The sequence below is a fragment of the Panthera leo genome, chromosome B2 (assembly GCF_018350215.1).
Source record: "Panthera leo isolate Ple1 chromosome B2, P.leo_Ple1_pat1.1, whole genome shotgun sequence".
Lineage (NCBI taxonomy): Eukaryota > Metazoa > Chordata > Mammalia > Carnivora > Felidae > Panthera > Panthera leo.
In genome coordinates this window covers 95,198,777-95,210,889 of record NC_056683.1, presented here as the reverse complement: position 1 = coordinate 95,210,889, position 12,113 = coordinate 95,198,777, and the positions used below count along the sequence as shown (strand labels likewise).

Genomic DNA, 12,113 nt, shown 5'->3' with positions numbered 1-12,113 from the left:
CTTATGCATATAAGTGTGCCATATTGTATTTGTTCTCACATTTAAATACCGCTTTAGGTACAATGTTTTGGATTATTGAGCTGAGACTTGTTTCTTATATTCTGTTTCAGTGTATCCAAAGGTAGCTCCGGCTTAAGGAAAAACTTTACAGATAAGGAACTCTTACACCACTGTTCTTTCATTTTTTGACTCAGTGCTAAGTAGGAGGAAGATTCTGAGAATATTAAAGTATTTCAAAGAAATATACATAAGAATATGAAAAGAATGATACCGGAAATGTTTTCAAATATTCTAAGAAAGATTTAATGCAGTAAAAATTTGGCAATCTAGAACTTACAAAGAATGAATCATTCCAGATACCTGAGGGTTTGTCCATTTGAATACCAAGAGTTTAAAATCTTAGTACTAATACGATACTTTCTATGGTATTCTGTACATTGTTTAATCCTTTATTTATAGATGATTCCCATCATTTTGAAAATTAGTCATTGTATTAACAGTAGAGATCACAACTGTGTAAAAACACAATGCAACAAAGATTGTCAGAAAAATCAAAACAAAGCATTTTTTTAGGTGAGAAGTATTATGAGGGGATACCTTTTTCCAAAATTATTTTAAAGTATGGCAGTGATTCAAGGGTGTGTTTTGGAACTTCTACATGGTTATATTTGGGATTGATAGTGCATTTGTTAGTTTTTTCTCTTTGGCATCATTTTATCAATTCTGTGTAGTGTGTTTGTGTCTGCTCCTATTGTCAGTCTGTTGGCTGTCACCTCCCAGGACTCGTGCTGCCTCTAACAGGAAGTTTAAATACTACTTTAAAAAGGTCTCTTGTTTGAGGTGCCAGCCAAGCCATTATCACCATACATCATCAGCCCGTTTTGCCTGGACATTAGAGAACTAGGGATGAACAGAGCACAGAAGGAAAAGGAGGGAGGGTATTTCCCTCTCATATAGTTCCCTGAGTTCCCTGTTTTCCTTGTTGTCTTCTGTGTCGAGGAAGCTGAGAGCTTTAGACATTGTATTTTGGAGAGATTAAAAGAGACAAACCAAGAATTGTGCTGAAGGAGTGGCACAAAGTTTCTTGACGGTGGTTTTGTTTCACTCTCAAAAAAGGAATCTCAAAAAAAATCTCAAAAAAGGGTTTTGCTTTCTTTGTCTTCCTATTACTACCAAGGAAATGGTTCTGAGGGAATCATAAACTAACTAACAGTTTCAAGGAAACTGCTGTTTTCTTTACAGGTTGTCAATACAGCATATCAGAAGCATAAAAGATATAAAATTAACCCTAAATTTGTAATAAAATTTGAATTTGAAAGAAAAGTGTGAATTGCAGCTCTCTTTCAATTAGCCAATGGGTGTTAACAGAAATCAATCAGTTTTCATGACTCTAAAACAGGACTCCTGAGTCAGACTCTTCGTTCCTTGTCTTGAAAACTGTAACTCTGTGTCTCTAAAACTTTCTGATACATATTTGAAAAACTTGATTGAAAATGAACCTACAGCTCCCATCTGTTTCATTAAACATCTTCCCAAACACCAATCTTATTCTTGATGATTTCTAGTCATATTTCTGTCTTACATGTTTCAGATATATATATTGACCTATTTCATATATCTGTCATATTTAATAACCATTTAGTACAGTTTTTAATGTGTAACTAAAATAAATTTTGGTCAGTGGGTACATTGGGCTGTTTTCTCCACAATGGTTTCGTTAACGTCAATCTTAGGTAAGCACAGTAATTAAGAAAGAATGAATACTTTCACATATAGCAACAGAATTTTTATCAGAATTCATTGCAACCCTCAGGTTTCTGTTTTGGGTGATACATATTGCAACATTTCAACTTTCTCCATGTCCACATTTCCTGCTCAGGAGACAGACCAGGTTTAACTGTTCAAGCTGTAAAATCCATTTAACTCACCCAGGACTTTCAAAAGGCAGCAGAATATTTTTTTTCTTCTGTTTTGGCCCTTCCTGATTACTGTTGGATTTCTTTCTTGGAATAGATGGGGAAAAAAAGAATCAAGTGATGATTCATGGAATTGAGCCAATGTTGGAAACACCTCTGCAGTGGCTGAGTGAACACCTGAGCTACCCAGATAATTTTCTTCATATTAGTATCATCCCGCAACCAACTGATTGAAGGATCAAGTCTATGCCTGAATGGAATTGCCCTTAAACAGGATTTACCAGAGCATGCCACCCTTCTGCTTCAGTCAGGTTTAGTGGAGGCAACCTGACCAGAAACACTGCTGCAAGCCAAACAGGAAGATGATTCCATGTCAGATAAGGGCACTCGGGCTGGTCTTACTTTGCATCACCACTGCTTTCCTCCACTGCCGTCATTAAACCTCAGCTGCGGCATGAAAGACTTCACAGGACCACTGCGAGTCTTCTGTTTTCTTGTAAAATATAATGAAGCCGAAACCTTTGGCCTAAGAAGAAAATGGAAATATGTGCCACTCGATTTGTATTTCTGATTAACAAATAAACAGGGGTATTTCCTAAGGTGACCATGATTGAACTTTAGCTCGAGGGAGTGGAAACATTGGTTTAATTTTCTAGAGAATTCGACTTAAGAAAGTAAAAGAGAAATTCTGTTATCAATAACTTGCAGTAATTTTTTGTAAAAGATCCAATTACAGTAAACCCATCTTTCCTTAATGAAAATTTCCTATGTTTACAGTGTCTATTGGTATGCAAACAATCTTGTAACTTTGATAATGAACAGTGAGAGATTTTTAAATAAAGCCTCTAAATATGTTTTGTCATTTAATAACATACGATTTTGTCGCTTTTCCAGTACTTTCTGACTCACACACAGTAGATCACTGTTTTTACTCTGTGTTACCATTCAGGCGGGTCGTCATTGGCAAGGAGTGGATGGAGGGCATAGGATAGATAACTTGTCTCAGGAGCTGTTATAGAATTTCTTGCTGCCGATTTTTAAATCTATGTGCTTTACATGCTAAAGGTATAAATGTTACCAGTTATCTTTGCTGTTTTATCACTGTAAACACTGTCAAATCATAGTATGCTAAGTATCTGTATAAGATAATTTTTCATTATTTGGAAAAAACCCAGTCCTTTCCAAGCAAGGGTTTTTCACTGGCTTCAAGTCTGATATTTCACTGTGGCCCCTGGCAGCCAGTCTTTGAAGTCTAAAGATTACCAATCTCTTGACTTAACTTTACCAAAAATATTCAGAGGTTCCTGGGGTTCTTTTTCAGCATAAGGAAGGTTTTGCTGCACTTTATTACCATGCTGCTGGGATTCTACCAGCTGAACGTACTTGTGCATTACAGTGTTTCTTGTGAGCTAGCTTGCTACCCATATTGAATGTCGACCCATTTGAATATGCTAAGAGACATAGTATCATACAATAATGATTTTAGATTCCATAATAAAAATGAATGTTCTTCTTATAAAAAATTGTGCGAATGTCAAAGTGAGATCCTGCTAGTGCTCACTGTTTCCTTTTTCCTTTTGTGATTTTCACTGATTAATAATAGCATATTTATTCACAGAGATGAAGTTAGTCAAAGAGCAGATATTCTGGAATGAAATGTATAAGGTTCAATCAAAAAGAAAAACATAGGGTACCAACGTGAGAAAATTTGACATAATTATCAATAAAATGAAAAGTGCCATTTTAGTAAAGGCAGAAAAAAATAATATTTGAGTTACTTAAGGACAAAAAACCCACTGACTTGTATTTTTTCAAAAGAGGTTGATCTGAATATGATTGTTCACATTAAAAGTGTTTATTCATCTATTCAGTTTGGGGGTTTTCCCCCTTGATGTTTTGACAGACTGAAGTGAGCTTCAGTGAACAAAAGGATCAAAATGCCAGGGAGTGCTAAGCTATGAAGAAGAAAGTGTGGTAAGAACGGTAAGCTGTAGTAGTTTTCCACAGACAAGACCAGTTTGAGGTTTCTGCAGTGGGCTCAAGTAAGCTACTGATCTTGACTTCCAGATTTGAAAGTAAATGTTATCAAGCCATTGCCCGTTGTTACTTGTTCATTAGTACACCAGCATCATAACATATTACTCTACTCTAGTCCCAGGTAAGTCAAGCCCCGGTCCCCAGAAGAAGAATACAAACAGAAATTAGTGCTGGCTTAAATATCTATTTTTGTTTCTTTTTATTTGAATATTTAAATTTTATGGTTTATTAAAAAATTAAATACAATTTTGTGTCTGTCATTATTTCCAGAAGTTGGAAATGAAATTTCTATAAAGCAAGTTACCTATTGGGGAAATTATTAAAATTTCCTTAGTCTTATGCTTGCCTGAAAGTCTCTCAAAGCAGTAAAAAATATGAGGAATAAAGGAGAACGTACGAAAGGGCCATAGATCTCTACGTGCTTGTTTCACTCACTCTTGGTAGTGACCCACCACCAAGAAAATGACAACATGTTTTTAAATTATTGGCATTATTAACTAGGAAGGTATAAATTCAGCCTAAATAAAGTAAATCATTGCTTGTCCGTCATAATATTGTTTTTCATTTGGATGACCTAAGTTCTGACCACGGATAGAGTTGAATTGACAAGCACCTTCTATATCTAGAAACCCAAAGTAGCCTGCTCATAATTAAACAGAGTTGACCTCCCAGTCTAGAGCGTGGTGATGTATAGACCATATTCCATTCAGTTGAAGGTGAACCCATAAATGCATTAAGTCCTGTTATATTGACCCCCCCCCCCCATTCAACTGGAAACCAGGTAGGAATTGATCATTTTGCTAAGAAAACAATATACAAGATTTGATATTGAGTGATAGTAACTTAAAAAAAAATTTTTTTTAATGTTTATTTTATTGGAGACAGAGCATGAGCAGGGGCAGGGCAGAGAGAGAGGGAGACAGAATCTGAAGCAGGCTCCAGGCTCTGAGCTGTCAGCACAAAGCTGACGCGGGGCTCGAACCCATGAACCATGAGATGATGACCTGAGCCGAAGTTGGACACTTGACCAACTGAGCCACCCAGGTGCCCCATTGAGTGATAGTAACTTTTAACTTTTAATGGTTATCTTCCCCAGAGTGTGTTTATTTTTGATAGGCTATATGAGATAACTTTTTCTTTCAATTTTCAAAAACTTGGTTTATGTGGGTCATGCCAAAGAATGACAGTCTCACTTTTTATTTATCATACTATTGATATTTAGGTCTGAGGTGAGTCGGGTTTCCTGTTAGATTATTGAAATAGAAGTGTAGAACCTTGAGGTATGATAGGAAAAAATCAAGTGTGATGATATTTGTAGTCAATCCCATTCATAGTCATTGAGATGGAATCAGTCAAAATACTTCTCTGTCTCCTTTGAGTTATATCCTCCCAAGTGTTTTCTAAATATATCCCTTTCCTGGTCTGAAAGTATTAAAAATTACCCATGGGGGTCTTGGAGAGGAGAGAAGCATGGCTCTTTTTTCAGATCATTGAGGTTAAATGATAGTTTGTAATGATAAAAGTTCATTTACCATATAGCTTTATTTGATACAAGAAGCCTTTAAAGTCTCTCTTGTGAATTACAAGTTTGATTCTTTATTAGCAAAAGTAATACTACTATGGAATCTAGGAAGCACAATATAGTATAACCATGGAGTGAAAAGGGGCTCAATTTTAGATCCTTTAAGTGTGTTCATTAAGTGTTTAGGTTTTTTAATACGTGACTATTTTTGTTAACTGAGAGTATGTTAGAATGATCCACAGTGAGATACAGACAAATCTGAAGATACAGGAGTATCAGTATGCTTTGACATACCAGTTGATTGTTTTGAAAATGTTAAGTTTGGCTTTCCCTCTGTAGCATCCTCCCCCCCCTCCCCACCCCCTCCCCACCCCCTCACTTCACAGAGATAAATAAAACACAACCAGGCTATTTCCTCTTTGTTTTCCTTGGTTCTTAGCAGTGTCTAGCACATAGTTGGTGTTTTGCAGATGTGTATGAAAAGAAGAACAAAATGAACTCAGGATTATTTAATGACACTTTAAAATCAGTGTTGTATTTTTCTGTTAAAAATACCCACTATAAAAATAGGAAGAACCGAGTCGTTTAGAAATCAACAAAGTACAGTTAGTTCGGGTTTGCATTACTGTGAAGACTTGCTTACTCAAATCAGCTACTTTCAGTAGGAACCACTGTGGATCAGATCCTTGCGTCAGTCCACATTCATTTTAGCTGCAGAGTAGACCGCAGTACATAGCTTCTGTTTCAACATCACTGTAATGGAAGCAGCCCCTAAAGCTGGAGCTATTCTCATCAAGCATCTGGGGGTATTTATTAATTTTGACCTTTTCATAAATGAGTGGTTTGCGTCTTGCTTTTGCCTCCAGTCTTTACTTCTGAAAATGTAATACATTTTTAGCAAGGAGAATGTGTTAGACCTGTGAGCAAGGTAAACAGAACACTGTTCATGAAAAGCTTTAAGAGAAATATATGAGTTTCAATCTTTTATACTGAGTGAAAGAAGATGTCTACCTACTTTATAGAGTGTTACTTAAAAAATGGTGATGTCTTTATATATATATATATATATATATATATATATATATATATATATATATATATAAATATTTGCTGTGGTTTTTGATAAATACTTGTGTGGAATCTGTTTCTCACACTAAGCATATAAACTCCACAAGAGCAGAGATCCAGTCTGTTTGGTTCAGTATTGTATTCCCAAGACCCAGCACCGTACCTGAAACAATGGACTGCACTAAATACTTGTTGAATAAAAGGAAAAAGCTGTATGACATATCTCCCTTTTAGAGTCCAAAGCACATTGACATATTAAAGGCACTGAGAAGTTGTAAGGTCATGAGAGCTATTTGATCCCAGCATCTCCCAAACTATTTTCAGTATAGGATTTTTTTCCCCAGTACCACATCATATTGAAAAGTAGCTTGAAAATGCTACGTTGAATCATTAGGTCATAATGACCCAGAGTTTATAGCAGAACCCTTATTCCTGCTCTTCTGACAACTCTATTTGAAAGAAGTTCTCAAGCTTCTGACTCCAAACAAAATATCGCCATCCTGTTCATTCCTTGCTCCAGATATGCCCCACTTTGTCAGTCTTGCTCTTAAGAACTCAGCAAGTGTATAGTGAGCATCTAAAACATGCTAAGGGATGTGCAGAGGATGCAGTAGTTTAGAATTCATAATGCCAGTCTCGAGTGGGTAGTGCACATGCTCATCAGTGCTGTAGTTTAACAGGGCACACAAAGCTAGATTCAGTAAAAGGGCTGGGAACCACAAGTCCTTTATACAAAATGTTTAAATATTGAAACTGAGGCAAATGATTAATGGAGTGGAGAAGGCTCACTTCTCAGTTCTTAGGTATGAGATAAAGAGGAATCAGATGTGAATAATTGCTCTCAGGGCACCACAATAAAGCTAGCCAAAAGAGCCATGGAGCTGAAATGTGGCATTCTAGGAAAATAATCACCAACGGCCCCAGTGGGGGTGCCGAAGGCCACACAGAGAAGGCCCGCTTCACGGGTAGGTGATACTGGTGAGTGTGTGTGGCAGGCACTTCTGATTTCTATGGGGGTACTGTGCTTGTTTGGGATGGGATAGCCATCTTTTTGGGCTGTCTAGTGGACATTTCCCAGATAACAAGTTATGTTGCTGAAAGTTTACATCCATTAACTTAGACATTGATATTTTTGTTACTCAGAACTGTTGGTTTTTAGCTTTCTTTTCCAGAGAAAGCAACTCAGTGACCTATTAACTCTATCTGATCCACTTTGTGCCGGCCTAGGGAAAAATTTCATCCCCTGACTGCTGGCCTTTTTCTGGGTATGCCAACTCAACCACACCTCCCTTAAGAATTTGGTCATTCCTAGTGCCTATATTTCTGTAGCTCCTTCTGTCATGGTTTTGAAATGAATTACCATGTAATATAAAATACCAATTTATCCTGATACCTGATCTCCTGTGATGATGCTAGTATTCACATGTGACAGGGAAAGTTAATGGTGACTTCTGAGGGTATCAACTGGAGCCAACTTTAGATGAGGGATAACCATGTTGGGTGTGTGTGTGTGTGTGTGTGTGTGTGCGCACGCACATGGACACACATGTGCCGTGCACATGAATGTACATGTACATGCATAAAGATCATGGGCGAGTAAATCAGATAAAGGCTAAGTTACTTTTGAACTGCACCATGCTTGAAACAATAGAGTAAAACAATGGAAATGCCAGATAAATTGTGATTAGCAGTAGTCCAACTCAGATGTATGGTAGTCCTACTTCTTTCTAGGGAGAACAGAGCCCATACATTATTAAATGTTTAAGAAGAACGTTTAGGACATCTCGGTACAACCAGCTCTTAATTGCTAATTCTGTATTAAGTGTTGTAGTCTCCCAGATTTTATAGAACTCCGCATGATTCATTCATCTATTCAAACATTTTTCGAGCAGTTAGAGCTGTGGATATTCTGGGAGGAACAAGACACGGTCTCTGACCCTAAGGAAGCTCTGTGAGACGAGAGAAGAGAAAGATCATTACAGAGCATAATAGTTGGAAATTGCAGGAAGAAAAGTACAAGCACTGAGAAAATAGGGCTGAGAAAACGATTTACTTTGAGCTAACTAGATGGTATCTCACATGACCTCTCAGAAACATTTGGCAGTTATTGATCACACCTTCATTCTTGAAACACTTTCTTCATTGGACACCACACCCTCCTGGTTTTCCTCCTTCCTCAGTCCCTTTCTCGGTTTTCTTTGATGATTCTTCTTGACCCCTAAATATTGAAATATCTTGGGCTTTGGTCCTCTTCTGTAGCCACATTCAATACATGAGCTCATCCCATGGCTTTTGACACCATCTAGATGTTATCTGCAATATTAGCTTCTCCCATGAGCTCCATACCCATAACACCAAACCACCTGCTTGACACCCATCTTGCATGTCTAATATACAATTCAAATCTTATTCGGTCAAAGCAGAACTTCTGACTTTCCCCTCAAACCTGCACCTCTCCCACTCTTTCCCATCTCAATAAACACAACCCAAAAGCCTATATTTTTACTTCCTCCCTGCTCCTCACACACAGCTAGCTATCAGCAAGTCCTGATGCATCTACCTTAAAATATATACTGAATATTACTTCTTATCGCTTCCATCATTACCAGCTAAGTCTAAGTAAGCATTTTTTTCACTTGGACTACTGCAGTAGCCTTCCGTGTGGTCTCTCTGCTTCCGTTCTTGCTCTCTTCAAAATACAGTGACCTTCCGAAAACATGAGTGACATCATGGCTATTCCTTGATCAGAATGTTTCAGTGTCTTTCTGTGCCGCACAAAATAGATGTAAAATCCTTAACAAATTCTGCTTGACCTGGTCCCTGCTTCTGACCTCATCACTCTGCCTTTGCTACTTTATTATGTCCACACCAGCCTCCGTGCCCATCTTGTCCTTTGAATATGCCAAGATCATTCCTCTAGGCAGTCCACACTATACATGGCTATGTAGTTAACAGTTTTTGAATGTTTACAATGTCTCAGGGACTGTTTTTCAAGCATTAGCTCATTTAATTTCAAAGCTATATGAGATACTTACTGATAGTATCCCCATGGGGAAACTGAGGCATGGGACAGTTAAGTAACTTCACTAACATTATGAGGTGAGTGACAGAGCCAGGATTTAAACCCAGCAGAATGGGCTCAGGGTCCACTTCCTGCAGAAGCTTTGGCTTACTTTTGGTCTCACAACAGAATGTTGATCTTCGTAACTCTTAACAGTGCCTGACATCACAGGATCTTATTAAATATGAGTTGAATGCCTAAGTTTCTGTAGTAACCATCTGAGTGGTTTATGAAAAGCTTCATTGAAGAAGACTTTTTAGCTGGAGCTTGAATAAATTAAGGGGCACCTGGGTGGCTCGGTTAAGTGTCCAACTCGATTTTGGCTCAGGTCATGAATCTCCCGGATGGTGTTTGAGCCCCAAGCCAGGCTCCGTGCTGACAGGATGGAGCCTGCTTGGGAGTCTCTCTCTCCCCCATTCTCTCTGCCCCTCCCCCACTTGTGCGGTCTCTCTCTCTCTCTCTCTCTCTCTCTCTCTCTCTCTCTCACACACACACACACACACACACACACACACACACACACACACAAGAAATATATAAAAATTGGGAAGAGAGGGAAGGAAAATGAGTGACAGTGAGCCAGGTGGAATAAAAGCTCAGAGAAAATGGCTAATTGGGCAGGAACCTGTCACTTGCAGGAAAAAGGGAAAGATAAAACAGGAAAGATATGTTCTGCTCTGACAAAATTAATTTCTTTACCGTTTATTTATTTTTGAGACAGAGCATGAACAGGGGAGGGTCAGAGAGAGAGGGAGACACAGAATCTGAAACAGGCTCCAAGCTGTCAGCATAGAGCCCAACGCAGGGCTCAAATTCACAGACCGCAAGATCATGACCTGAGCCAAAGTCAGGTGCTTAACTGACTGAGCCACCCAGGCGCCCCCCTGCTGTGACAAAATTAAAGAAAGCCTTGCATACCATGCAAAGGAGATGAGGCAGGGTCTTTTTGTTGCGTTTGTTTGTTTGTTTTATTTTGTTTTGGCGTGCAGTAAGAGCCACTGAATATTTTTAGGAGTTAGATCATACATTCAGAGCAACATTTTGAAGTTTTGGTGCTGGTGGAAATGTGTAGGGAGGTTTAGAACAGGCTGGGTCTGGGGACCAGTGAGAGAAAGCTGCTATGATCAAGTCACTAACATGTCTTGACTATCACAGTAGCCTCAGAAATGGAGTTCCTACATCTACTCTTGCCCCTTCAATTCCTTTCTTCATCTGGCAGCCAGAAAGATCATTCAAAACATTAGCTCTGGCCCTGTGATATTGTGATTTATAATAAGAAATATGTTTGGCCTTCCTCCTCATTCCTGGCACAGAGCTCCTAAAACCCTTGGAATTTCTCAAGTGATGAGAGCCATAAAGGTGTCTTTTGTTATATGAGGTGACCACACCTAAGGATGGGGGCTGGTTGCCAAGAGAACCAACCATGTGATTAGAGGATTGGAACTTTCAGCCCCACCTCCCTTAACTTCCAGGGTGGGAAGAGGGGCTGGAGATTCAATCAATTGCCAGTGGCTTAGTCAGTAATGGCTATGTAGTAAAGCCTCCATAAAAACCCAAAATGATGAGGTTCGGAGAGCTTCCACATTGGTAAATTAATGGAGATTGGGGGAGAGAGATGCCCCTTCCCACACACCTTGTCCCATGCATCTCTCATATTTGCCTATTCCTGAGTTATATTATTTCATAATAACTGGTAATGTAGTTAGTAAAATGTTTCCCTGAGTTCTGTGAGCTGCTTTAGCAAATTTATTGAACCCAATGAGGAGGGGGTCATGGGAACTTCCCATCTATAGCTGGTTGGTCAGAAAAACAGGTGACAACCTGGCCTTATGATTGGCATCTGAAGTCAGGGTATGGGGGCAGTCTTGTGGGAGTAAACCCTTAACCTGTGGAATATGATGCTATCTGACGCAGTGCGGATAGTCTCAGAATTAAGTTGACTTACAGGACATCCTGTTGGTGTCCAGAGAGTTGCTTCTTGGTGATGTGGATAAAAAACCCTCACCCAACACCACCACATTGGAATTGGTGCCAGAACCATTTCAGATTCATTTTCTCCTCTGTTTGAAATTCTTAAACGGTTTCCTATTGTCTTTAGGGTACTCCAAAAGCCTTACCATGAGGCAGGCTTTGCAAGATCTGACTTCTCCCCACTAGATTAATTCCCAATAATCTTCTTCTTCATGATCCAACCATACTATACCTCTTTCAGATCCTGAAAAGCATGAAACTCTTATTACACACTCTTGCCTCAACTATTTCCCCTTCCTCGAATGTCTCCCCTGTCCTATCACCATTTGCTTGCTAATTCCTACTCAACTTCTAAGGACTTTTCTTTCCAACTGACCAGAATTTTCCTAGTAGAGTTGCCAGACGTAGCAGATAAAAATACAAGATGCCTAGTTAAAATTGAATTTCAGATAAACAAATTATTTTTAGCATAAGTATATACCATGCAATATTTGGGGCATAGTTATAATAAAAAAAGAATTTGTTGTTTATCTGAAAT

The 12,113-nt window shown here is 38.6% G+C and overlaps 1 protein-coding gene across 1 annotated transcript in view; it reads left to right on the top strand.

The window, feature by feature from the left end:
• Positions 1–2,790, top strand: part of ATG5 (autophagy related 5) — a 129,007-nt gene extending 126,217 nt beyond the window's left edge. Inside the window, exon 8 of the mRNA XM_042939466.1 lies at positions 2,014–2,790. Within this exon, the coding sequence (XP_042795400.1) occupies positions 2,014–2,150 (137 nt within the window). The 3' untranslated portion in view covers positions 2,151–2,790. The remainder of the gene's footprint in view (positions 1–2,013) is intronic.
• The last annotated feature ends 9,323 nt before the right edge of the window (positions 2,791–12,113 follow it).